The sequence below is a fragment of the Citrus sinensis genome, chromosome 4, assembly GCF_022201045.2.
Source record: "Citrus sinensis cultivar Valencia sweet orange chromosome 4, DVS_A1.0, whole genome shotgun sequence".
Classification (NCBI taxonomy): Eukaryota; Viridiplantae; Streptophyta; class Magnoliopsida; order Sapindales; family Rutaceae; genus Citrus; species Citrus sinensis.
Genome location: NC_068559.1, coordinates 28,788,597 through 28,814,778, shown reverse-complemented (window position 1 = coordinate 28,814,778; position 26,182 = coordinate 28,788,597). Strand labels below are relative to the sequence as shown.

General features: G+C 35.9%; 5 protein-coding genes across 7 annotated transcripts; 2 read left to right on the top strand and 3 right to left on the bottom strand.

Annotated features, from left to right (window-relative positions):
- Nucleotides 1-1,239: 1,239 nt before the first annotated feature.
- Nucleotides 1,240-3,833, bottom strand: LOC102615244 (cytokinin dehydrogenase 6). Its single transcript, XM_006482897.4, has 5 exons — nt 3,215-3,833; nt 2,816-2,943; nt 2,452-2,712; nt 2,049-2,311; nt 1,240-1,962 (listed from the first exon to the last, which is right to left on the bottom strand). Exons 1-5 carry the CDS (start codon nt 3,831-3,833, stop codon nt 1,641-1,643), a joined length of 1,593 nt encoding a protein of 530 aa, XP_006482960.1. The 3' UTR covers nt 1,240-1,640.
- A 10,783-nt stretch (nt 3,834-14,616) lies between these two features.
- Nucleotides 14,617-17,127, bottom strand: LOC102616118 (protein IQ-DOMAIN 11). Of its 3 annotated transcripts, none has more exons than XM_052439197.1 (5): nt 16,558-17,127; nt 16,104-16,466; nt 15,726-15,941; nt 15,513-15,644; nt 14,617-15,419 (listed from the first exon to the last, which is right to left on the bottom strand). In XM_052439197.1, exons 1-5 carry the CDS (start codon nt 16,618-16,620, stop codon nt 14,808-14,810), a joined length of 1,386 nt encoding a protein of 461 aa, XP_052295157.1. In that variant the 5' UTR covers nt 16,621-17,127; the 3' UTR covers nt 14,617-14,807. The 3 variants fall into 3 exon arrangements, with proteins under 3 accessions (XP_052295157.1, XP_006482964.1, XP_006482963.1); XM_006482901.4 differs by having other exon boundaries at nt 16,104-16,457; nt 16,558-17,126; XM_006482900.4 differs by having other exon boundaries at nt 14,619-15,419; nt 16,104-16,460; nt 16,558-17,124.
- A 1,454-nt stretch (nt 17,128-18,581) lies between these two features.
- Nucleotides 18,582-21,602, top strand: LOC102616992 (uncharacterized). The gene is made up of 2 exons (XM_006482902.4): nt 18,582-18,899; nt 20,070-21,602. The coding sequence occupies exons 1-2, from the start codon at nt 18,797-18,799 to the stop codon at nt 21,263-21,265; spliced, it is 1,299 nt and encodes a 432-aa protein (XP_006482965.1). The 5' UTR covers nt 18,582-18,796; the 3' UTR covers nt 21,266-21,602.
- A 139-nt stretch (nt 21,603-21,741) lies between these two features.
- On the top strand, nt 21,742-24,521 carry LOC102617298 (pentatricopeptide repeat-containing protein At4g20740). Its single transcript, XM_006482903.4, has 2 exons — nt 21,742-23,944; nt 24,100-24,521. The coding sequence occupies exon 1, from the start codon at nt 21,765-21,767 to the stop codon at nt 23,928-23,930; it is 2,166 nt and encodes a 721-aa protein (XP_006482966.1). The 5' UTR covers nt 21,742-21,764; the 3' UTR covers nt 23,931-23,944; nt 24,100-24,521.
- A 117-nt stretch (nt 24,522-24,638) lies between these two features.
- Nucleotides 24,639-25,486, bottom strand: LOC102617584 (uncharacterized). The gene is made up of 2 exons (XM_006482904.4): nt 24,964-25,486; nt 24,639-24,881 (listed from the first exon to the last, which is right to left on the bottom strand). The coding sequence occupies exons 1-2, from the start codon at nt 25,252-25,254 to the stop codon at nt 24,723-24,725; spliced, it is 450 nt and encodes a 149-aa protein (XP_006482967.1). The 5' UTR covers nt 25,255-25,486; the 3' UTR covers nt 24,639-24,722.
- Nucleotides 25,487-26,182: the final 696 nt, after the last annotated feature.

The following is a 26,182-nucleotide window of genomic DNA, read 5'->3' as shown; positions in this document are numbered from 1 at the left end:
TGAGAAAAGCCACCTCCATGATTATTAGACGCTTTAAACCAGGACCTGGCTCTATTTTTTGGAACCATTCAAGCCATTAGTAAACATCAGAAGACTACTGTTGAAACAAGATAAAGTGAAGCTCCAGTGTGGCTACTTGACTTTTCAGTTGAAATCATATTGTACAGTGACTAAACTGTGAGCTATTGATTGGCATTAACCCAACAGTTCTGACAGAAAGATGCCAGAGTTTCCTAAATACCAAAGTCTTTTTTGACATTGCTTCTCGTGTTAGATATTTTTCCTTTGTGCTGAATGCTGATGTTGGATGCATGTAAAGTTAAAAAAAATTCAGGAATGATTTGTTACCCTGATAATGGTTGCTCAACAAGAAAGGATAAAAGCATCATGGAAGTTATATACCAATTTGGTAAAAATGCATATATCCTTTTAAGAACCAAGAGCTGATAAGTTGGATTTCAGTGAGAGATCCTAGGTCTGGTGTTCACAATGTCAGAATTCGCCTGTATGAATTTCCATTTTCCTTTCTTGTACATAAATTTCTACAATTCTAGGCTGAAAATTTTCGTTCTCTTAAAAAATTAATGCTGCTGAAAGTGTTTTTAACAATCTGGCAAACCACCCTTACTTTCTGCTTGTCTTTTTTTTTCTATCCTACTGAAAGATATTATTCCAGATTATATGTTTTATTTAATTTCTTCTCCTTGCTCGTGTTGAGCATGTTGCTCTCCATAGGAAGTTTTGCCATTTGTTTGATATGATAAAACTGAAGAAATAATGGGAAAATATAGGGGTCTGACAATGCACAACTCTAGAATAATTGCTTTTGATAGGATTATAGCTTGAATTGCTGCACAAGTTGTACCTCAGAACTATGTAGCATGAGCAGGATGAATGCGTCATTATTTTTTTTTCTCTCTATGGTATGGTTACTTGGGAGTGGTAAGTGGGGAGTTTTCTGCAATTTGGTGCACTTTGAAATGACTCTGTTTCACCAAAAGATAGAACTAAAATAATATGCACACTATTTTTTAAAATCTTGGCAGTACAGTATCATGTTGTTAAGGCATGGATTATTTGGCAACAAGTTGGACACTGGTAGAGAGTGGCTTAATATCTGTCTGAGTGATGAGGTAAGGCCCATGGTTAATCTTTCTTGTAATTTTTATTTATTCAATTGAGAGTTTTTATGTTCCTTGTTTCTTCTACCGTCCGATTTCTTGCTTCAGCTCGTTCATGTGATAATGTAATATAAGGCATCTGTACATTAATTGTAGGATTATAATAACCCTGTACAGGAAACGATTCTACATATTGTCCTGAGATATTGGATTTCTCAGAGGGAACCACCAGTCTTTGTACACAAAATCAATAACACGTCCTTTCTAGGGCTGCTTTTTTCACTGCCTTCTATAAGTCTACTTAATAATTCTTATCCAAAATATTTAACCTATTTCCTAAACAAAAAGACTGGCTATTCCTTGAGCCTTCTCCTTACACTTACAATTTTCGAGAAGGCATGGAACTGTTATAGTTTCCAGTTTACAGTATTTGTAGCTAAGGCGTCTTCCCTGCAAGTTGTAACATTGTTACAATTTTTTTTCTCAATAATAATAATAATAATCAAATATGGGCCTGTATCATGAGAAAGGCATGGCCTTTTGAAATATTCTTTGGCCAGGAGCAAGTATTGCCAAAGGGTCATAAGTAGATTTTCTCTGGACAAAGACTTCCCATTGTGGGCCAAAGTGGGATCTCCACTGTTCCTGCGTAGTGTAGTGGGGCAGATATTGCTTCACTCCAAGATGTGCTGTTTCACAGTATTCTAGAATTCTTTTGTTCTGAGTTAAGATGTGTTCTAGGCCATCAGTTCCTTTGGAAGATGGAACTGCAGATGAAAGGAATGCTACTAGATAGAAAACATCTTCTTCTGGAATAACAACAGATGTTCTGTTGTCCCACCTGAAATCAGAATTGATATATTGATCAGTCAACAAACACTTTGAGAATTTACTGTGGCTAATGTCAATTTTCTTATGAACTATTACTTTGATTTGTTGAGTGGGTAGATGAGGATGGGCCCATTGCTTGTCTCTGCAAGGATGTTGCCAAAGACTTCCTTAGCAAAATCATGTATTTTGCTTTGGGGGATAAAAAGATTGAGCCATGGATGAGGAACTTCCCACAAGCCCTTTGACTGTAGCTTGACCTCTGACACATGAACCCTGTCTAAGAATTCAATATATGAAACTTCTGATAGGAAAAGTGTTGATGGGATGTAGTTTAGTACAGACAATGAGGATTCAACTTCCTGCATGGGTTAAACAAACATATTAATGAGTATCCTGTTTTTTATTTGTCTGTTATTATTTTGTGTGTATACACATTGACGATTTAAGAATTAATTATTTAAGTGGACAAATCTGCCAATTGTGGGCCATCACCCCTCACCTGATTTACTAAATCCTTCTCATCCTTGTTGATGTATTTGGCTAATTCTAGGCAGAAGAGAGTTTGTCCACCTGACTTGAACTGGCTGGCTTGTACTGGGTCTTGTGGGTCGAAGGATGATCTCCAATTATTTAGGAGACCAGTCCTGTTTACTATCACAAATCCTTCTATATAATCAAATGTTTTTTCTGCAGATATCAAATACTCCTGGTCTCTGGCAAATGTAACAAAATCAGAGTATAGTACTCTGATCCATTTCACCTGCTCAATATGGAGAATTGGGTTACAAGAATTGGAATTTTATACAGAACCGGAGATCTTACTACTCGATAAGTCCTTAGCCATGATGATAAATTGCTTTTACCATATCCGGTGCTGGTTCTAGTGATATCCTTGCTCGGGTTATGATGCCAAATTGACCTAGTCCTCCGAGAACACTGTGAAAGAGCTCACTATTCTGCTTCTCGGAACAATTTATTATCTCTCCTTTTCCTGCACTCAGTTTTAGTCCATTTTTCAGTAAGACCTTGACAGTATGCACATGATTTTTATTTTTCATGGAAATTAAACTTCTACAAAGACAAAATTCACTGAGTAAAGTTGGCATCCTTAGTTTCAGTTACAAATAAATAAATAAATCAGCTAATCTTTAGTATTATTTACCATTTCTCATTCGTTGTGATTACTCACTTGATCCAGGCCTGGTTGGTTATATATATATATATATATATATTTTTCTTTTCTTGATAATGCTTTGACATACCTGTAACAACCTCCAGCTGATGGACATTACTTATCTGAGGCCCATGCTGAAAGGCCTGCCCACTAATCCCTGCATTTGACAAAGTACCACCCACAGTTAAATGAAGGTAGTCCGTCCAAGATTTTGGTGCTAATCCATATTTCACACTTTCATGCAGGATATTTATCCACAATTCACCCCCAGAGACGTCCACATAGAAAGAATTTTCAGCGTAAACCTGCATTTTTGGGCCTTGGAGAGATTCCATGTTGATGACAACACCTTGATGTGCCTGTGCCTGGCCCTGGAGTGAATGGCCATGCCCTCTAGCTGCAACTGTCAGCTCTGAATGAGAGCCCATCTCCCAAATATGCTTTACAGTTGTGGCAATGTCAGAAACTGAGTTTGGATGAAGTACTGCTGATGGGAGGAGCTGATACCTGTTGCCAAAATCTCTGGCTGCATTATGAACTTCATCAAAGTTCAAATGTCCATCAAGGGTGAGTGTTTTTAAAGAATAAGGTATGCCGGAAAAACATAGGTTTATTTTAACAGTTATGCAGCACAGGAACAAGACCATGAAGCTTCTTATGAAAAGCATGTTGTTTTGTCTGAGGAAGCTAGCAGCTGTGTATCTCATTAATTTGTCGGAAGAGATGGGAGAAGCTAGAGGTTGAAGGTGTTTAGTCTTGCAATTCCAGTTTCTTTGAGAAAAGAAGCCAGATAGGTGTAGAAGCCAAGGAAATGAAGGGTTTTGGAGCAAATTTAAAGGGAAAGGTTTGGGTGGCTGAGTCAACCTATTTTCAGCTGTGAGAACCCGTATGAAGACTGCCTACTTGGGTGGAAGAGTTTTAGGATTTTTCTTTTCATTCTCCTTTTTGGGCTCTTCGTTTATAACAGAAGCATAACCTATATGCCAAGTTGAATGGGAAGTCACAAGCAAGAAAGATTACACAAATCTTTACACTTTTTCCAACAGTTGCAACCACAAACCCGCCTTTTTCCGCTAAAGACAAAAATTCTCTAAATTTTCTCATCAACCATGTTAAGGATACTTTTCCCATTTATAGTAAAAAGCAATGGCTTTGCCTGGAATTAGTATTTCTCTGCCTCTGATGACAGGTATACCCATACCTGTGTCCGATGCAGTGTGTTATCCTTGTATCCATTGTTGTCTTAATACTAACATCGCGTATCTACTTTCAGATCGGATGAGAGTGACTAATGGGCCAGCCATTGATTCATTTGAGTGAGAAAAAAAACAAAAAAAATGGCAGGGTGGGGTATCTAAGGGTCCATGGAACCAGTGAAATTTATATGTATGTGTGCTTTGTGGGGAAGGGCTACGATTGGTTGTGCAAGGACCTCCTTGGGCGAGTCTGAAAAAGCTAAGGAATTTGAAGAGAGAACATGGGGATGACAGCTCGGTGGAAGCACTGAAAGACTGCTCGTTTTTTTTTTTTTCCCAATCTACTGTTATTGTTTTGAAGCCTCAGTTCCCAGCAACTGGACAAGTCAGTGTGATTCTATAGTTTGCTTATGGTTCAACTTCATTTAAATTGTTCATTGTAATAATTGCTTTTTACAACTTTTTCTAACAAGTTGCAAATGCATATTTAGCAGGGGATTTGCAGCTCCAGAGGAAAGCATCTCATCATAACTTTCTAATAAATTTAGTCACCTCCTGCAAGCCTGCACTATGTTTCTTGTTTTCTTTTTCTTTTACTTTCTTCTGTTCAGATTTTCTATTATCTTTTTTGAGTGTGGTTGGAAGATGAAATTGAGTCCCTTGAATATTTGATATCCTACGAGTGCCCCCATTTGTCTATAAACCGAGGTTGCAGAGGACTACTTTCAGGGTTGCCCGCGCGAGCATGCAAACATGCATGTACACGACAATGTTTCATATTTATTAAAGTAAAAAGAAACTTGGATTCTTCCAAAGCATAACTTAAATGAGTGAAAATGACATCACAATAATTTAGGCTTACTCTTGTCAAAATCTCTTCCTATCTCTGCATAAAAATTACCCTTGATAACGATAAGTCTCCGTGGTGTGGTGATTTGTAAAGTTTAAAATATGCTCATAATTTTGGATACATTTTGGGATCAAGCTACGGTGCAACTGTGGTACCGTGTCACAGTTGCATCTAGCCGTTAGATGCATTTGGATTGGTGGAGTCTACTGGTATCCAACGACTGGATGCAATTATGACACAATACCACAGTTGCACCACAGGTTTTACTTATATTTTGCACTAAATGCCTGTAATTATAGTGGGATGGTGTGAATGTGTTGAACTTAATCGTAACATAATTATTTCTTTTGTGGTTAAAAACCTAATCCCGATTGTTTTTGCTTTCTGGAAGGAGACCGACCACTAATAAAGAAATCAAATCAGATTTAGCAACATTCGGCAATAATTTTGTAGGCATGCCCGTTGAACATAGCCACACATGGTGGAATCCTTTAGCGTGGGGCCTTCCTGTCCGTCGTCCGATGCTGCGAAATTTGTTTGGGTCGAAAAAAATCACTTTACTTGTCAAAATTACTGTAATTAATCTTCGATCTTCATACATTTGTCGATTAATCTTCGATCTTCATACATTTTGTCGTTCAAGGGATTGAAAGGGCGGCTTGGGACTTGAGGGTGGCAAGCAATTACTGATCATCAGCACATTCCACAATCATCACGCTTGTGTTGGTATCATTTTATCCACAGAATGACACGTCGAACTCCATGTCAGCCCTATCACGAGCATTCCATTGGCTAGATTGAGATTGAGTACTGACCAATGGGAACAAGGCAAGTGGGGGCAAAGTTGATGGGCTAAGAATGCCACGTTGAGGGGTCACAATGGTCTCGTCAAAATGTCAAATTTTAAGAACAAAGAATGTGGGTTAGAGGGTTGGTAGGGTACAACTTTGATTTAGGATCATAAAAACCACGAGATTATGTAAAATAATCATAATTATCGTGTCCCCTATCCATTCCTACTTTTATGCTACTCTAATCACTGTCTCTTTGTCTCTTGCTGGCCACGTCCATGAGGTTAAAATTTAAAGTTATAATTAGAATCTCTTAATATTATCATGTTTTGTCGTGATCAGCCAAATGATCAAAATCGTGAGGTCAAAATGTCGTTGCTGACCAAGAACAAAACAAAAAATATCAACTCAGTCTCGTTAAGATTCTTATATATTAGAATTGATTTACAAATTATCTTGTCATTAGACCTTTAAGAGAGTAAGAGAGTTCATTGAATGGTGAATGCAATAACAATTGCAAGGACATGAGGACTGAAGAGAAATATCTAATATGATACATATAGGCCCACGCATCTAATTAGATAATGGCATGTGTTTTTTAGGATTTTTTCTTTTTTAATATCTTCGCCGGTGAATTGGGTGATTCTAATGTGAATGCGATGTGTGTGTTTGTTCAATACATAACTGGATGGAAAATCCTTGGATGGCAGAATAGATATAGATATGGATATAGATTCTCCTCCTGGCAAACTTATCGATGAAGAAAGCAATACAAGGTAAACAAAAGAAACCCATGGATGAAGAAATCAATTGTGAATGGTGTCTTGACTTTGAATTAAACTTTATGAGTGATCGATAGATACGGAAACTACTGCGTGATAATATTTGTTTCTATTTCATGACGGGTTTTTTATTACTCTATTGAATAATTTTATCTTGAAAGTAAAGAAAAAGTGTTTCCTTGCGACACTTTTGAGGTGTCCAAGTGAGAAGATGAACTGTATATATACTGATAGTGTCAGTGTGTGTGTGTGTGTGTGTTTATATAAATAGGCCAACTTTCTTACTTAACTAGATAGCTTTGTGTTCTCCAGCAATAATTTACATATGGTAACATTATTTATTAGAGTTCGCTTTTTCTTTCCTTTTTGTAATTTCTTTTCTTTTGTCATATTCCCCCTTTCGATTGTGTCCCATGATCTGTGAACGAGTGATGATTAAAATAAGCAATGAGATAAAGAAATTAAAAAAAAAAAAAAAAAAAGCAATGAGATTCCCCAATATCATGCTAAGAATTAGCTTTAGCAATGCTTTCAATTGATAGTTAATTAATTTATTTTTTTCTTTTGAAAAAAGAAATCCCATCGCCAAGTACTTATATATATATATAAGCTCTAAGGTTCTACAAAATCATAACTATAAGTGATATTGGTTGGATAGACCTTGTGTCAATGAGGAAAATTAATTTCAAGCAATGGTCGGTAAATTCCGGGTGCATGGACCCCTGCCCTAATTGTAATGTCAGTGTTAAATTTTATTATCATTCATCAATTACTTTTGTCACCTTTCATGTGTCCTCATGTACATCATGTATAATAAAGCTTTTAAGTCAATCCAATATTACTGTTCAATCATTTTAATTAATTAGGTAGCCAGCCACCCCATCCCCACTAATTAGCAATATTCTATTGTATATTCCGCCAGGCTAGGCTTTTGTTTGCAAAGTGTTAAATCCTCTCCTTGAAAGTGTGAATTTTATAATCTAATGAATGCTTTAGCTTTTGCCCGAATCTCATAATGGTGTTGAAGGCTACGTAAACTTCAACCGATCAAGTTCAAGATATAGTACTTGCCGATCTCCTTTAAGTTAATTTGTACTAACTTATCTCAAATAAACTTTATTTGTCACAATTAAAGATGCAACAAATGTCGAGTGACATTAATATTAAAAAATTACTTTCGGCATCAAAAGTTTCAAGAGATGACAAAGTTTTAATTTTTTAATTTTTTAAACTTTCAATGTTCTTGAGGCGGCTAGTAAGTTATATTAGCTGACCTAAAATTAGTTTAATTATTTGAGTGATAACAACTTAAGGTGCGAAGAAACTATTTTTGAAATTTTTTATGGTACTAATAAAGAGTACATTTCAAGCTAAGATAATATGTGTATCCTAAAAAGATTGTGTCATCGAAATTATTACTAAGAAGAACGCATAAAATTATTAGACGTAGATTTGGCAATTTTAAATAGTCAGTTGCTATATATTGAATGTTAGTTTTAGCACCATATATTGAGTGACAAAAAATTGACTTGACCTAAAAGTAAGGATGGTAAAATTACCCACGTATCAGCAATTCATCCAAACTTATTGTTAGAAACCTATTTATTGCGGGTAATTTTGCGGGTTGCAGTCCAGTTTAGTATTTTAAAATTAAATCTACTATGGGCTACATGTGGGTTTGGTATTGAGAAAAAATCCACCACGCAGGCGTCTACCAACCCCCCATTCTTTATTTTAATTATTTGTATTTTTTTATTTTAATAGTAAAAATTACATTAAAAAATTAATCATAAATACATGTAAGGTAAAGTTCCTAATTCTTAAACCTAACCTATGCGTGTGCGTGCGCGCGCGCACACACACACACACACACTCATATACACACACAATGAGCTTTTAATAAGTATAAATTTTATAATTTTTAAGCTTAATATTATTGATATTTTATTTTAATTTTATTGAGTTGTTTTATTTTGTTTTAATAATTTGAACCTAATGATTACTTACTAAAGTTGGGTTTTTATTTATTTAATTAATTGTAGCGGTAGTTGTACAAAACATATTTTTTTTATACTGTTGACAATACTTGTATACTGATTAAAAGATGGAGTAAGGCATTGATATTAGTGATGGTGATTTGCCTACAATAGAAATATTTTGTGTTAGATTAATATATTTTGTGAATTTGTTTTAATGTCGAAATTTTAATTTCTTATTTACATTTATAAAAGCTAGAATTGAGTATTATATGTGGATTTTTTATGCTATTGCTAAAAATTTAGAATTTGGATTATATAATTTAGGGTTTTATGTATTATTAAAGAAAAAATTGATATTTGTGATTTTAAATGAAAATTCCGTAAAAAATCTACTATGGGTTACAAGTGGATCTAGTAATTATTAAAATTATAGCAACAAAGTTTTTTTTTTTAATTTAAAATAAAACTTGCTGCAAATTGTGAGCAAGTTTGGTAATTTTAACTTTTTACTGGTGTGGATTTAGTAATAGCAAACCCCGAAACAGATGGTACCGATTAGCATTCCTAGCCTAAAAGAGTTGAGATACCATTAAAATCTGACTTGTGAATTGAGTTACTACTTTGTGCGAAGTCCATCTCCCCCCACAAAGACTTTTTAAGTAAATATATTATAATATTATGTTGAGTAACTATTTGACCTAAAAATTTAATTAAGCTTAAGGGTTAATAGAATTTAATCTTACTTTAATCTCTAAAAAAATAACTTTAAAATTATGCACACCCTTTAAGTCGAATATACATTTGAAATCGTGAGACGATAATAATTATTGATTTCTAAAGTGGCATTTAAAACATTGCCTCTAGAAGATTGAAGGTTTATAAAAATCATCGAAAGGATTGATTGGCTCGATAAAATGAAAGAGAAAAAGATCAAAGAAAAAGAAACTAATGATGATAAGCTAGCCACATTCAATTAAAAGTATGTGGAATCTTCAAGTAGGAAATAAAAATAAAGAACCAAAAAACAAAAAAAAAAAGGCGATCCATAAATGATGCTTCTTCTTCATATCCCCATCGGCCATCACCCATGCATGTGGTGATAATAATTACAACAACAACAACAACTTTTCTTCTTCTGTTTGCTACCGTTGATTGTCTACTATCAATAGCTATTATTAATGTAAAGTTATTACAATAATGCATGCAGCTTCATGTAAAGTCCCTCTCATGAGTCATGACAAGAGGTGTCGAATGGTATTCAGTATTAAACGCCAACGATTCTCAGTTGCGTTAGAATGTCTCATATCTTTCGCCATTAGCTTAATTAAGCTTTTATTAGACTGAGTAATTACTTATTTAACATGAAGTAATAAACGTTGGATGTTGATCATGAATTTTTCGATCATTTAGATGTCGTTGCATTGACTCGGACGTTGAGCTAGCCATTACTCTAGTAATCATTTTAAGCTTGAGTGTTATGAATCATGCACGCCGTACAGTTCGGAAAGAATAGCGACATGGTCCTAATTTTTCAAAACTAGAAACGTTTCAACCTTTGAATATATTTCATTTACTACAAGTTAGCCTCAATTTCAAGCTTTGTCTTAAACTCCCACCAATATCTGGGTACGGGTGCACTTTTGAACAATCCCAGTCAAATTTAACACGCATAAGTTTTTTTTGGGTCCATGTACACATATGTTCGTGCTTCCCAGTTACGTTTGCTTGTTAGGTCTAACTCCAATGAAAAATGTTGGGAATTCAAGATTATCAATCGCGACCTCTTGAATATACTTTTTTTTTTTTCTTTTCTGAGAAGGACCTCTGGTGGTTTCAATATACCATAGCTTTCAAAATAATGACAATTTTTCCACAACTTGTAAGCCACCAAATGCATGTGGAATTAATTATTATTTTATCCTGAAATATAAATAAGCACAATAGAAATATGCTCATGCTGGTAAGCATATATACAGCTTCCTTTTTCATCCCATATGCCCATCACCAGCACATTTTCTTTACTCAGTCTCTAGGGTTATGATTGATCTTCACCACATGTTGTAGCTAATTGACTCTTCGATAGATAAACAAATAAGATCAATATTTTTAATTTGCACGAAAGAATAAGTAACGAAATGCCAAAAAGATGAAAAAAAAAAAAACAATAATAATGCTCGTCTTTTATAGCAAGCTAAAAAATCAAAAAGGACTATTTGAGTCTTTTCAAAATTTCGGATTTTATTTATGTACAAATAGTGCTGACATGCCCTGGGAGATCGTGCATGATGTAAAATTAGGGTTTTAGCCAATTTGCTTGGTTGGATTCATTTGAGCCATTGCCATAAAAAATTGTAGTATAAACTAAATCGAAGCAATCAAAATCGTCTTGACTCTAAAACACACTAAAACTATAAGGGCCCAATTCAACACTAGCACTACCACATGTCCCTCTCAAACTTTGAATGTCGCCATAATCCAAGTCTTAATTATATATATAAGAAGGGTCGTTTTCTAAATTTAATAGAATTAAAAGGAGGAGTCTTAGGTGGCGTTTGTTTTTTTTATCTGAAATCTAAGTATACCTGAATTAGTCTGAATTTTGAATAGGTTTGAATGTCTGAATCTGAATAATATGTTTATTTTTTTGTCTGAATCTCGAAAAATAAATATTAAGTTGTTTGTTTTTTTCAACTTAAAAAGCTGAAAATATGTACTTTTACATTTGTATCCTTATTAAATTTGAATGTCAAATAAATAATATATTAAATACCACAATATTTTAACATTTATAAATAAAATTATATTCAAGTGAATACATAATTATTTTAGAATTTTAATATATAAAATACCATAAATTTCAAATTTTATCGTATATAATATAAGAAAGAAAAAACAGATATTTTTTTATGTGGAGTAAATATCTATGGGTGAGTTTTGGGATAGACATAAAAAATAAATTATAAAACATTGATATTTTTTACATTAGCAAGTAATTGACTTAATTCAGATTTCTCCATTAAGTAAAAAACTAAAAAAATTAGCTTATTTTATTAAGTAAAATTATCTAAGAAGTCTTATTAAGTTATAAAAACAAACAACTCTAATTAACTTAATTAATTAAGTTAAGTCACTTTAAGTCATTAAGTTAAAAAACAAACGTCACCTTAGTGTCTTACAAGTTTGAAATTGACGATTGCCTTAAAACGTTGAAGTATGAACAAACATCTAGAGTTGGATATGTTATCTCAAGGATTAATTGTAGGGTTGGTAATTTATCGGGTCAGGGTCGGGTCAGGCCAAGCTTGAGCCCGACCCTATAACACAACTAAAGAGCCCTAACTCTACAAAAAGTCTTATTGTTTCACCTTCGGGTCGGGCCTGACCCGACTCTAAAAGGGTCAGGGTCGGGCTCTGAAAAAGTGTGAGCCCTACCAATTTTTTTTATATTTAAATAATTTAAATTTAAATTCCCTAATATGTTAAAATTTAAAAAAAATTGAAACTTATTTAAGGTAACATAAATATAAAAATTGCTCTACTCAACATCTTAACCATAAATTATATAAATAACCAAATATAAATAAAAAGTTCATCAATTAACACAAAATTTAATTCCACAATCTAACCAAAGAGTTCATCAATTTAACAAATAAAATAAAAACACACAACTCAATACCATAAGTCCACAATTTAAACAATGAGTTCATTGGTTTAATAAAAGCTACAATTCATAACCCAACATTAAAAAAAAAAATACTCCAAAATTTGCTGGCCACATTCTTCTTCATCCACAAATTCTTTTCCGGTAAAAATTTCACTTTCAAGAATTTTACCTATAAAAAAAAAGTTTGAAAACAATTTAAGTATATAAAATTGTTACTAAATTAGGGTCAGGGTCGGGTCGGGTCGGGTCGGTTTATATAAAGCCCTAACCCTAGCCCTAATTTAATAAGATCTTTATTTTTTAAATCATAGCCCTATTTTTTACCCTTAAATTTAGGACAAAACCCTCAAAATTAGGATCGAGCTAATCGAGCCAAAAATCATATCGGACTTTTTCGCCATCCCTAATTAATTGTATCAAACACGAATGACATATTCGATTATTTTATAATTTGCTTCTTTTAGAATCTCTTCGCCATCAACATTAAATTTTTTTCTCTCTCACACGAGTCAAAATTAAGTTGTGTAAGCTATAATTGTCGGCCACAGCACAAATATTCAGAAAATTCATGTGCTGCCTATGTATAATTGGTTGGTTAGGTCCATTTCCAATGACCAAGATCTTATTAAACACCTTCTTGATTACAACTGTGGTGGTTTGAATACACATTTTGTCTTTCAAGAAAAAAAAAAATATCAGTGTGAACATTAATTTAAAATCTTAAACCCCATTACTTTGTTTTAACAAGGTCAATTGCGTTATTTTCTCAATTATGTTATTAATCAGGTTACGATCAAATATTTAGTCATTGAATTTGAATTTATTAGACCCTCCATGCTAGCTCTTGTGGCCGATGACCAACTTTTGCTTTGCTTTTACTTCAATTGAAAAGCATTTGCTCAGTTGCTTGAAAACTTATTTTTATTGTAGTGTCAATGTGTGTGACAGATACTTCTTGGCAGTTCACAATGACCATACAAAATTTAGTGCCCACTAGTTAATGCTTTTTTGGTCCCAAATTTCTTTCTGCTGTTGAATTTTAGTAGTTCTTCTCTATTGTTGTAATCAAGAAGGTGGCCACTAGTCAATGTCATAAAGTGTTTTCATCATTTGAATTTTAGCGACATCTATTAATTGTTCTCAAAGACTATACAAAAACTTACAATGGGAATTTTTTAGTATGAAGATAATGAGGGGATTTGTATGTAATTAGTAGTTCTTCTCTATTGCAATTTGACATTTTCACCTCATAATTTACACCGCAGTTTGTTCAAAATCAAGGATAGAGGCAGCCTAGGTCAACTAGGGTTGATTAAAAAAAAAATCCCTTAAATTGTATTCATTTTTTTTAAGTCTTTGTTCCCTTGAACTTGTTAATATGTTCCCATAAGTTGATATTGTGACCCTTTAAAGTGTATTTATTGTAGAATTCTGATATGGAGTTGTGATATTTGATCCTCATTATATTTCATCAGCCCCTACTAATAATTTTTATCCTAATATTTATTTATCTTTGTATGAAATGACTTAAAAGATTAAATAACCTTTAATCATTTAATGTACTCACACGATAATTTCTATTAATATATAATTTAGCTTATCCAATTTCTTAAACCCCAATTTCTTTTAACTTTTCAAGTTATTATCTCTTTCCAAATATTGTCTATTTTATTTTTGTAATCATAGAAGAAATTAATTTACAATACTCAATCGAGGATGATGAAGAAGTATTAGATCTTTTTTTTTAATGGTTATAAAAGTGGTGGATAAAACCTTTAAAAAGAAAGAGAGAGATTATAGTGATTATGGATTTTTTTTAAATAGATTTTATAATGGGTGTTGGGAAAAAAAGATAAAAATTATAATAAGAGTAAATTCAGGATTAGGTGGGATATCTTGAGAGATAAATAATAGTTTAAAATTTTTAATAGGGTTAACTGAAAAGTTGGAGCTGGTGCCATATGTTGAGGGGCTAAAAAATCACTACTCCATGTGGATAAAGATGTTACATTTAGGCCCTTTAAAAGGTGGGTTGGGCTAAATCATGGACTCAGAGCCCATTTTATTTGTTGAAGCCCAAATGGGCATCATGCAGCTGAACATAGCATTTTTTCAGCGGCCAAATCTTCATGACGTTGATGAGGGAGCAACATCATGAATATACAATTCAAAAGGTGTCGTTTATATTTGATTCTTGGGAACATGAAATGTAACAGCTGGGATATTGCTCTTGAGCAGACTTAAAATTTAATGCTGGAATGCTCTGCATGTAAATGAAATGTTAATGATTTGATGTAGGAGTAAAATGCATGTTATGCAACCGTTAAAACCGTTCAGATTGTTATTCCTCAATACACAAAAACTTCCAAATATCAAGCCAACAAATTTAAGTAATTAATCAACCACAATGCAAGATCATCTATCTGAAGGCGCTTTGTCGATCCCAGTTCAGCAATGAGCATTTTGAATCAAAGCTGAGGTCCTTTGCCGTCCTGCTTGATTTAATAGGACCTGGAACATTCTTCAAGCTTGGAGACCTTTGCTGATATGCACTAGGCCTGCCAATGTTACTATAACTTGGCACTTCACTTGTAAGCGAAGACATCAAAGACAGCTTTTTCTTGCAAGGCGAATAGCTTTCAGAATAAGAATCAAATGTTCCAGGTCTTATCTTTGGTGAGCTCATTGATCTTGCTTTTGCCTTGGCCGATTCTGTTGCGGCCATGTAAGTCGGAACAACAGGAGAGCTAGCAAAAGATTTTTCATCTCCAAGTGAATTTTGCTTCCTGTGAAGTGATCTTCTCGAAAATAATACCGGAGAATCCAATCCGTCAATGTGGTATTTTGTCTGCAGATTTTTCAATCTAAGTCCTTTCCCCCTATATTCTTCTCTAGGATTTCCATTTGAAGTTGTCCAAATTGAATCCAAATCTTCAAGTTCTTTACTTTTCCTGACTTGGGTATCAACCCATTGCTCTAACCAATATCTCCATCTTCCATTAACCTTGTTCTGTTCTGAATCAGCTGACTTCTACACAAATTTCCCTTCCTTCAGTGTAATTTTCAATATGCAAACCCAAAAGAAAACGAAGATGGACCAGCGTAAGAAGTTTAAATTAATTACCCGGTGGCTAAACGCATATTCCTTGATCCTCTCTCTTCTGATAGCAGCTTCTTTCTTGCTAAGAAACATCGCGTCTGCTTCCTGCTTTGTCAAAGTGCTGTCGTCCCACCTCCTTTGGCAGCTCGAGTCCATCTGAACATTCAAAAGCTTAAGCTACTAAGTGAGAGCTCAGCATCAGTGGTGCATCAACTTAATGATTTTTCCCATACTGACCTTAATTATCTTGTCTCTCAAAGTTTGCAGCTGTTTGTTTTCATCATAATGCCAACTGCCAGCCTTTTGGCATCTCTTCGCGCACACCTGTGACTGGATATTCACAATGGACTGCAAGCACTTGAGAGTAGTGAATGCTTGGCGTCTCACATTCCTGCCCCGGATAAGTGCTTGCAGCTTCACTATGCCCTTCAACGCCCTCAATGCCTTCCTGGCCTACAACACTCTCCCACATGAATTTGCCAAAGTGTGTAGTTTACGATAACTTAATCGACTGATTTAAGTAAGAAGCACTGACGATTGACAATTACGTAAAAGAGTGTGAATTTGCAAATGTATGCTGAAAGAAAAGGTCAAAAATTAAACAAAAAAACTTACAAGGTAACCTCGGAAAATAGATTGAATCCTTGTGGCTGCAAGTTGGCGGATCTCCTTCTCACATTGATGTGGTGATTGAGCAACATCCAATTTAATTTCAATTGATGAGTCTTCTTCTACCTGTCTTTCGCATCCATTGGTTGATTGAGGCGTTCCAGTAAGCCTTACAACCTCAGCTGCAACGTGGGCAGCTTTTATAGCGGAGGCAATGGCTACAGATACAGCATGCTTGTTCTGCTCTTCCTCTGCTTCAATCACAGCTGTTCTGTCATTCGACGGCAGTGGTGTCGCTGCCGCAATAGAGGCAAAGCTTTTGATCCTTAGCCTTCCAAAAATGCATCTCTTTCTCTTTTCCTTCTGTTGCTAATCACAACATCACTATCTTGTCCATGCAACTGAACATTGATTTGATTTGAAGAAAGAAAAAGAAAACATAACAAGTGAAAACAACTACCTTTTCAGGGTCTGAAATAAATAATCTCCTTACTAGACTGAACCAGCTGTTCTTCTTAGCCATATTGCAGAAACATTACTCGCTCGTTACACTTAAGAGGTTGTAAATGAACTTTGCTTATGTCCCATCAGAATACCAAAGCAGAATGCTTTATCTATATCATTGTAGAATGTGGAAATAACGCAGTCCAAAAACTTTACCCCTTTTCCTGAAATATAGTGTTGATTCAGTGACTGAAGCAAGAATCACAGGTTCACAAAGATCTACTTCTTTGGAAACTTTGTTTAAAAAAAGAAAATTATGGTTTCATGAATTTGAGAGGATTTGCGTTAATTTCAGATCAGCCATTGTTTATTGCAACAAATACCAAGACTGATAGTGATAAGGTTCCACCTCAGACTTTTTCGTGAACAACTGAAACCACTAACCCCAAAAAGATTGTTAAAAAGTCATAGGTCTGTGATGATAATCCAGCTGGTACTGGTAATGTTTCTAATATCATTTCAATAATTCATTCATACATACATATTTTTTTTCATCTTTTCTATGATGAGTTTCATCATCTTTTCAGCTTGTGGGCCTTTAACCAAAGCAAATGCATATAAAATATCATCAAGTATCCATTTTGTATTCATGAAGAGAAGAGAGAACTCAGAATTATGAAAAAAGGGAACATAAAAGTAAAATAAAATGCTGTTGAACTTCATGGGGCCTCCCGCACTTTTTCCCACCTTACTTTTTCTCAATTCCAACAGACATTTGAACATGTCTGTTGGGTGCGAAATTGCAACTCTACCCTCGACTGATAAAAATATAGCATGCAAGAGCATCCCATGACAAGTGATGAGGCCTCGACCGGAACCAATGATTCTTTTATGGGTGCCATTTTTTATTTTTAGCCGAATCGAACCGAACCGAACCGAACGTCAGATAGGTTCCACGTTTGAAGTGTGGATGCTAGAGTTGATGAGTGAGGGTGTATAAACATATCTATCTTTATCGAAAGAAACATTAAACTATTCCACAAAAAAATTAAAGTACACGAAGGAGAGAAAATATATGGGGGGCTATTATTATTGAGGAAAGTGGTGGGGGGTGTCAGAAATGTGGAAAATGATAAGAGAATGTGGAGATGAAAACAAAGCAGCCGTGCTTTGTAAGGGAGAACGACAGCTGTTGAATTGTCCTCATATATCATTGTACTGTACACGCTGATCAGATCACTGCATACACTTTCTTAGCTTCTTCGGGTAGATGGCCATTTCCTATATATTGAATGTTGCACAGATCATTTAGGAGTGCTATTGTTTTAACGCAACCATATTTGCGAAGGGCAAACCTCATTCAATTTGAAAGATGCAGCACAATCGACACGTCCACGTTTCCCTGCAGGAACATCAAGAAGCAATTGCCTCAATGGGCACCAGCTGGAGCTGGATATATTAATTCATCAGTATGTTGAGATGAGTTTTCTGGTACAAGCCTTCATCTGAAGAGTAATTGACTTGTTGAGCAACATAACAAAATGATCAAGATATACATAAACTTACTCGACAGCCCCATGTCTCGTTCTAGTTCCTGCCGACTGTCCCACATGAAAACAAAACTATGTGGACCAAAACATTTAACAGCAATGTATTAAGAAGAAAAAGAAAACAAAAAAATTTGAACTCATAAAAGTTATGCGAAATTATTAAAAAAATACTTAGATGAGATTCGCATGAAACCGTCAAATAAAAACTTGTCATATGAAAAAAAAAAAAAATTATAGGCCTTACCATTTTAAAATTAAATTACATACAAGTTTTGATTGACTAAATTACATCACATTAAGTTTGAAGGATGATGCATTTGGGATAAACGGAAGAAATACATAAGGCCGCCGTGGAATGATATGTCGTTTAACATGTTTACGACTTCATAAAAGCCTTTAGTAGTAGGTGGGACGTGCTCGGGACGTCATGTCGGTTAATTGTCTTCAAAACCTCACTCGTCTTTAAATTGTGGAACAGGGGCCGTTGTCGCGTCAGCTTGAAAGTGATCAAACATGGGCCTAACTCAAGAGTCTCATTTGTAATTAGATATTTCTCTCGTGCAAAATTAAAATTTTAACTGTTCGATTCCTTTTTTCCTTTCGTTATTTTTACGGAGTCCTTTCTCGTAAGAATCTAATTTTATGAATTAAATTAAAAAAAAAAAAGTTTTAAGTTTCAATTTTTTTTTGGCGCATAGAACTGCGATGGGTAATTGGAGAAATCGACCCCATCGTAGATTTTTCCATCGACAGAGATCGCCAAAGACGCCTCCTTTATATTCATTTGACAATGAGCCTTCTTCTTCAGGTATATCGCTTTTTAATTAATGTAAATTTTCTAGATTTGGTCTTTCTTCTTGTTTGTTTTTCTTGTGTTGGGTTGTTTAGAAGTGTTGTTATATTGATATTCCTTGATGGGTTTAAGGTAAGATTGATGATTGCGTCGGCAGTTTTTGTGAAATTTGTTTGCAAAGATTGGAAATTTTGAAATCAATATGGGATTGAATTCGGGGAATAGATTGGATGATAAAGAAAAGAAAACTAATTGCATTGTTCAAAGAGTGAATAGAATTCAAATTATGTAATTTTGATTGTCTTTATCCCATTGTAGGGTTGGTTTGTTTCGTAGAATTGTAAGGGACAACTGCTAATTACTGTACTTGTATGTTTTTCTAAGTTATTTGTGAAATGGACATTATTTGTGTGATTATTTGAAATAAATATCAGTGTAAATGTTGATTGGAAGTAGTATATAATAGTGTATTTTCATCTCAAGTTGCGTTGCCATGCAGTAATGTGTAAAATGTACTGGATTGATAGCACTAGCATTACTTCCATCTTTATCTCTGCATATTGTTATTTAAGCAATATACAAGTGTTGTTTGCTAGGTTTCTTCAACTTGATTAATGTTTGATTGTAAGAGAGTGTCTGGTGTCTTAAATGCCGTAAATTTTGGCTACGTGATCTGTTTTCATGATTGAATGTACTATATGGCTTAAAATCAGTTGTCTCTTATCTTAGGATGTTAATTGGGTGGAAGACCTAGCTTTACAGTTTCTTAAAGTGCATTGATGGCATTATATTCTGGATTGTCAGCAGTCACCCTTTTGCTTTGCATACATTTGGTGTGGTTTCTTATGCAAAATAGGTACAAAATTGGTGTGCAATTATGTTGATACTCGCTTTCTTCCTAATTTATCATGAAATGATAGTGAAGCCATGTTTATTTCATTCTTTTTCATTATGCTGGTCAGTTCCATTCTCTGTGTCTTTGTACAAGAAAGAGGCTTTATCATACCAACATTTTATGGGTGGCTAGATAATTAAATGGGAATTTTGTTTTTTTGGGGTCCTTTATAGGATTTCTAAATACTAGGTGGCCATGCTATTCTCTTTTGCCTGTATGATCTTTATTTGCTTTTTCAACGATAATTTTTCTTTAGATTCTTGTTTCTTATGCATTTCTAACCTTAACAGGGTTTTGCAATGATGGGATACCTATATGGGAGAAGAAATTCTGTGCTTCAATTGGGAAGGTACCATGGCAGAAGATTGTGGATACTCAGAAGTTTATGTACAACGAGAGTGTACTAAATTGGGATGACTCAGCTGGCAAAGAAGCATTTCAAAATGCAAAAGAACGGTTTTGGGCACATATCAATGACTTCCCCTGTCACATATCTCTCCCTGATCCAGATATTTACATTGATGAAATAAACTGGAATGCTCATATTGATCCTGAACTGATTATGGACCTAGAATCTGTGTACTTTGCTCCTGATGATGGAGAAAAAGATCCTAAGGTTTGGCGTCGATTCAAAAGGTTGAGAAACTTAGCATCTATTCCCGAGAAAGAGTGCAATGGAAATTCTGGTAGTATTGTCCCTTGGGAGTGTACCAATAATAAGGAGGTTGATGGAGCTTTGAAGGGTAAAGCACAGAGCTGGAATCAGTGGGATAACAGTAATGGTGATTTGAGAAGTTCAAAAAAGGGTCACAATCCCTGGGAGAGCAGTTTTACTCAGGGAAATGATGTTGTAAAGGATAAAATATGGGGCTGGAAGCAGGGGGACGATAATAGTAATAGCAATGATGCAAAGAAATCAAACAATGATGATAATCCCTGGAAGCGTAGCTGTAGTCAGGGAAATGAACCAGTAAAGAAATGTACCTGGGGAAGTTATGGTGATAAGTTATGGGGATTGAACCAGGGGGCAGATCATGGCAATCCTTGGGAGCGAAGCTGTCAGAGTGTTGACCCTGTAAAGGATAATAAAGGATGGGGTGATTCAGGGAATAATTCTGAGTGTTGGAGCCAGCAGAAGTCCTGGAAGCAGAATACAGGTGACAATCCTTGGAACCCCAACTTTTCAAAATGCACTAGGCCTCCTACAGATGTGGAATTGAGGGGCAATGCTTGGAATAGAGGATGGAGAGCTAATGGGGGTGATTCGAGGGGTTGGAAACCGTGGGTCAATCAAAATAATGGGCCAAAACGTTTGGAATTTGAAAGAAGTGGTGGAAATCGGGGAGCCTGGAGCAGGAGTTGCAGGAAGAGGGAAGGTTCTCATCTCAGTGGCTACAAGAGCTCCGGATACCAGCAGGATTATAATCAAACTGAAGAATTTTGGAGAAGCAAAAATACTAACAAGAGAATGCAGTTCTGCACTTGAGTAGTCACTAGTCACTATCCCGTGATGTGTATTAGGCATTTGTAACCCAGCTGATTATCATTGATGTAGTGACCCTCGTCTGTGGATGGCATTTTGTGAAGCTGATTCTGCAGAAATCATCAAGCTGTGGTTTTTTTGTTTTTTTCCATCTTTTGTTTTTTGTTTATTGCCCTTGATAGGGGCTAATTATGTGTGCAATTTTTTCACACCAGAACCGATAAAAATGTAAATAAAAACAAATGCCCCGTCACTCGTGGAAGTGTAGAGGGGAAGTCATACTATTCTGTTCCGCTTATATAAATTAATTGAGATCGAGAATGATGGTAGAACGCTTGAACATCTCGTACAAATTTGTAGAATTTATATGGCATGTAGTTTACTATTGCGGCATGTAGTTTATGTATGACATGTCGTCCTTTTGTCCCTCGGCTGCTTGCTACTGTTCGAATATCAGCATTATTCTGGTCTCTAAAAACAAGGAGAGTTGGTTTAACCGGAAATGCCGCCACAAACCCCGCAACGACCGCCAAAACCCTACTTCTTCTACGGCCACCGCAAGCCTTCCCAAAATCGACCCACTGTCTATGGCGGCTTCTTCTCCAACCGTCAATCTCTCCGAAATCCAAACTCCACGTCTGAGCCCCACCAATCACAGCCATTCAATGTCCAAAAATGGGACCCACACTACCTCCCCAATCAAAAAACTCAATCTCCACCGTCCGATCCCAAAACCTTTCAACTCCAACGCCACCTCTCACCCATTGCCCGCTTCATTACCGACGCCTTCCGCAAGAACCAATTCCATTGGGGCCCGCGGGTCGTGACCGAGCTCAGCAAACTCCGCCGCGTCACTCCCGACCTCGTGGCAGAGGTGCTAAAAGTCGAAAATAACCCTACACTCGCCTCCAAGTTCTTCCACTGGGCGGGTAAACAGAAGGGATATAAGCATAACTTCGCTTCGTACAACGCTTTGGCTTACTGCTTGTCTCGGAACAACTTGTTTCGTGCAGCTGATCAAGTCCCCGAGCTGATGGACTCGCAAGGTAAGCCACCGACTGAGAAGCAGTTTGAGATTTTAATTAGAATGCATGCTGATTGTAACAGAGGACTCAGAGTATTTCATGTGTATCAAAAAATGAAAAAATTTGGAATTCTGCCCAGGGTTTTTTTGTATAATAAAATCATGGATGCATTAGTTAAGACAAATTGTTTAGACTTAGCATTATCGGTTTACGAGGAATTTAAAGGACATGGGTTGGTTGAGGAGAGTGTTACTTACATGATTTTGATTAAGGGACTTTGCAAGGCAGGGCGGATTGCGGAAATGTTAGAGATTTTGGAGAAAATGAGGAGGAATCTGTGTAAACCTGATGTCTTTGCATACACTGCGATGATTAGGGTGTTGGCTGCGGAGAGAAATTTGGATGCATGTTTGCGTGTGTGGGAGGAAATGAAGAAAGATTTGGTTGAGGCGGATGTGATGGCATATGTGACATTGATTATGGGGTTGTGTAAAGGAGGGAGGGTGGTGAGAGGGTACGAGTTGTTTAGGGAAATGAAGGAGAATGGGATTTTGATTGACAGAGCAATTTATGGAGTTTTGATTGAAGGGCTTGTGGGAGAGGGAAAGGTCGGGAAGGCTTGTGATTTGTTGAAGGATTTGGTTGATTCAGGGTATAGGGCAGATTTGGGGATATATAATTCAATCATTGGAGGATTGTGTAGGGTGAAGCAGTTTGATAAAGCTTATAAGCTCTTTGAAGTTACGGTTCAAGATGATCTTGCCCCGGACTTTTCGACTGTGAATCCATTGTTGGTTTGTTGTGCAGAAATGGGGAGGATGGATAACTTCTTTAAGTTGCTTGCTCAAACGGAGAAGTTGAAGTTTTCTGTAGCTGCTGATCTTGAAAAGTTTTTTGAGTTTCTGGTTGGAAAGGAGGAAAGGATAATGATGGCTTTGGATGTGTTTGAAGAGTTAAAAGGGAAAGGTTATAGCAGTGTTCCAATTTACAATATACTTATGGGGGCTCTCCTTGAGATAGGGGAGGTGAAGAAAGCATTATATCTCTTTGGCGAGATGAGGGGTTTGAATTTGGAGGTCAATTCTTTGTCTTTTAGTATTGCAATACAGTGCCACGTTGAAAGTGGGGAAATCCTGGAGGCATGTGAATGTCATAACAAGATAATTGAGATGTCTCAGGTTCCTTCTGTTGCTGCATATAATTGTCTAACTAAAGGCCTCTGCAAAATTGGAGAGATTGATGCAGCGATGATGCTAGTTCGTGATTGCTTAGGGAATGTTGCAAGTGGGCCCACAGAATTTAAGTACGCACTTACAATTCTCCATGTTTGTAGATCCGGTGAAGCAGAGAAGATAATAGAAGTGCTAAATGAGATGACGCAAGAGGGTTGCCCTCCCAATGAAGTTATATGTTCTGCCATTATCTCTGGTATGTGCAAGCATGGGACATTGGAAGAGGCAAGGAAAGTTTTTACAAATTTGGGAGAACGCAAACTTCTAACGGAAGCCAATACAATTGTGTATGATGAGATATTAATTGAACATATGAAGAAAAAGACAGCAGACTTAGTGCTGTCAGGATTGAAGTTTTTCGGTTTGGAATCCAAGTTGAAAGCAAAGGGTTGTAAACTGCTCTCAAGTTGAAAACGTGAAGCCAGGTACACTAATTTAAATATTTCTACAGTTTGATTTGCTGCTAATCTTACTTTCACCTATGACTGTACCAACTTCCAAGTTGATTGCAATGAACACAAGCTGATGTATGGTATTTTCTGGTTTCCCCTTTGGCATGTGTTGATTTCGAAAATTCAAGGTTGCAAACTTAAAACTATATGACAATTCTATTCTGAGAGAGAATCAACACAGAAGGCAGCAGGATTTAGAAGCCAGGTACTGGTTCATAATTTTCTTTGCTGCTACCATAACTCACTCGGCATAATTTTCTTCAAGTTAAAACCTTATTGCCTGCTTCGGGGTGGGAGATATTCCTGAATATCAATATTCAATCTTGGTTGATTGATTGACATGGTCTGATGACTTGATACGGAGCAGAAGAAAATTTAGAGGTTGTCAGAGGTTTCTGCAGCTGAGCCTGGGCCGATATGCGGTTAAAGATAGATAATTGAGGAATTAATTCATTACCGCATTCTTTTTGGTTGTCTCTTCAGAGGCACCTTGAAATTAGAGAGTGTTGCTGTGTAAAGTTATTGATAAATAAATAATTGCTTACAAATTTGTTGTAGAATTCAATTGATTGTGTCGTTAGTTAACTAATAAGATTAAGATTCTGGTCTGGCATTCAAGATTAGAACTAAAAAGTAGAAACTTTAGTTAAAAAAGGGGCAAAAGAAGTAATAATAACAATAATATTTTAATCGATGAAATAAATTTTTTTGTTGAAATTAGGAGGATTGACTACAGAAAAATGAAAGGCCACTAAACTTCCCTCTTGGGCCGGTTTCGAGTACGTGGAAGCGCAGGTTCCAGTAATTTCTCCTCCAAGAGAACTTGATCGTCGTCGTCCTCCTCCTCCTCCTCTTCATATTCATCATACTGCTGTTCTTCTTGATCCTTCATTGCTTCATTGATTATAAGCTGCTCCATCATCATCAAATCAAAAAGCGTCGACAGTTATTAATTGATAACATGTAAAATAGAAAGGAAAAGATATGCCTACCTCCTCAAGATATTGTCGCTCAAGCTTATCGTCGAGTTTAAGGGAAGCGAAAACAGTGAGGGCCAGCAAAGATAAAGGGAGCACGAAAGCGAACACGTAGCTGCTACTGCTGGCTCCCGCTCGTGTCACCACCTTCAAGTTCGACCCTCTGCTGCTACTACTATCACGATTGAAGAATTGCACGTGCGATGTGCCGAATGAGGCACCTTTGCCTTTGGGGGCCGCCGCCGCCGTGCCGAGTGCCCGAGCGGGAGTGGCGAAAATTGAGTTGAACATGAGCAGACTCCCCATGAAGCAGCCTCTGGAAGGATTGAATATCTTCTTTAATTTCTTTCTCCTCGATTCTTAGTTACTACTACTTACCGTTGAGATTTTTTCAATTATTCCTCTTCTTCCTTTTTTTTTTTTTCCCTTTTATCTTTTCTTTTTTTCTCCAAAAATAAGATTTTTTTAAAAAAAAAGCGTCTTCTTTTTAATTATCCATTCCGAGCGAAATAAGAACAAACGGTTGTATGCCTTTAAACAGTGAAAAGAAGCTTTAGTTCATTTATCGTACCCCACGCTTTGTAGGTCCCTCTACTTTCTTGGTCGCTTTTGCAAATATAAATCTTATTTCGTTTGGGCAAATAATCCATTCTTTCCTTTAATAACAATAATAACGTAACATAGGAGTGATAGAAGCAAGGTAATGACCATTTAACACTTGACATCGCCTGCCATTTCTGATGATCATGATTTGGCCATCATCTCTCTTCTGAACTTCAACTTTTGATTCAGAAACAGCATGAACAAAAGAGATAGTAGTAATAATCGGTGGTTTATTGTATCGTTCACAGTGCACATAATAATATCAGAACTCGGCAAGTCTGCTATGTTAATGCTTCAACAGTAGCATCCGTAGTATGGGGCTCATGCTTCAGATCTTCTTTTAGTAACAAGAGATGGTCCGTCACGAAACATGATAAAGCACCTGTAAGTAATGTTTTCTTCTCATTTCATTGGCAATGCAATTAAGAGGATTCACGGTTTACTTTACTGATTATTGTTTTAATTAGGAAAGACAAGCAGCCCGATCATGAAAGATCAAAAGCAAATTTGGGAAGATCAAAGGCAAACTTGGAAAAGGAAACAAGGTCACGCTTCCCACAAAACAAAGCGATGACAAATCTGATCTGTGTTATATATATATATATATATATACATATAGCACAGCCACGTT

What these genes read in the sequence shown, in the direction of transcription:
- LOC102615244 (XM_006482897.4), bottom strand. Translation starts at nt 3,833, where the DNA reads ATGAGATACACAGCTGCTAGCTTCCTCAGACAAAACAACATGCTTTTC. An exon ending in AGAAGGATTTAGTAAATCAG is followed by an intron (nt 2,312 to 2,451) that starts GTGAGGGGTGAT and finishes TAACCCATGCAG; the next exon opens with GAAGTTGAATCCTCATTGTC. An exon ending in TACCCACTCAACAAATCAAA is followed by an intron (nt 1,963 to 2,048) that starts GTAATAGTTCAT and finishes TTCTGATTTCAG; the next exon opens with GTGGGACAACAGAACATCTG.
- LOC102616118 (XM_052439197.1), bottom strand. Translation starts at nt 16,620, where the DNA reads ATGGCTAAGAAGAACAGCTGGTTCAGTCTAGTAAGGAGATTATTTATT. An exon ending in TTATTTCAGACCCTGAAAAG is followed by an intron (nt 16,467 to 16,557) that starts GTAGTTGTTTTC and finishes TGTTGTGATTAG; the next exon opens with CAACAGAAGGAAAAGAGAAA. An exon ending in AATATGCGTTTAGCCACCGG is followed by an intron (nt 15,420 to 15,512) that starts GTAATTAATTTA and finishes AAATTTGTGTAG; the next exon opens with AAGTCAGCTGATTCAGAACA.
- LOC102617584 (XM_006482904.4), bottom strand. Translation starts at nt 25,254, where the DNA reads ATGGGGAGTCTGCTCATGTTCAACTCAATTTTCGCCACTCCCGCTCGG. An exon ending in AGCGACAATATCTTGAGGAG is followed by an intron (nt 24,882 to 24,963) that starts GTAGGCATATCT and finishes ATGATGGAGCAG; the next exon opens with CTTATAATCAATGAAGCAAT.
- LOC102617298 (XM_006482903.4), top strand. Translation starts at nt 21,765, where the DNA reads ATGCCGCCACAAACCCCGCAACGACCGCCAAAACCCTACTTCTTCTAC.
- LOC102616992 (XM_006482902.4), top strand. Translation starts at nt 18,797, where the DNA reads ATGGGTAATTGGAGAAATCGACCCCATCGTAGATTTTTCCATCGACAG. An exon ending in CAATGAGCCTTCTTCTTCAG is followed by an intron (nt 18,900 to 20,069) that starts GTATATCGCTTT and finishes TAACCTTAACAG; the next exon opens with GGTTTTGCAATGATGGGATA.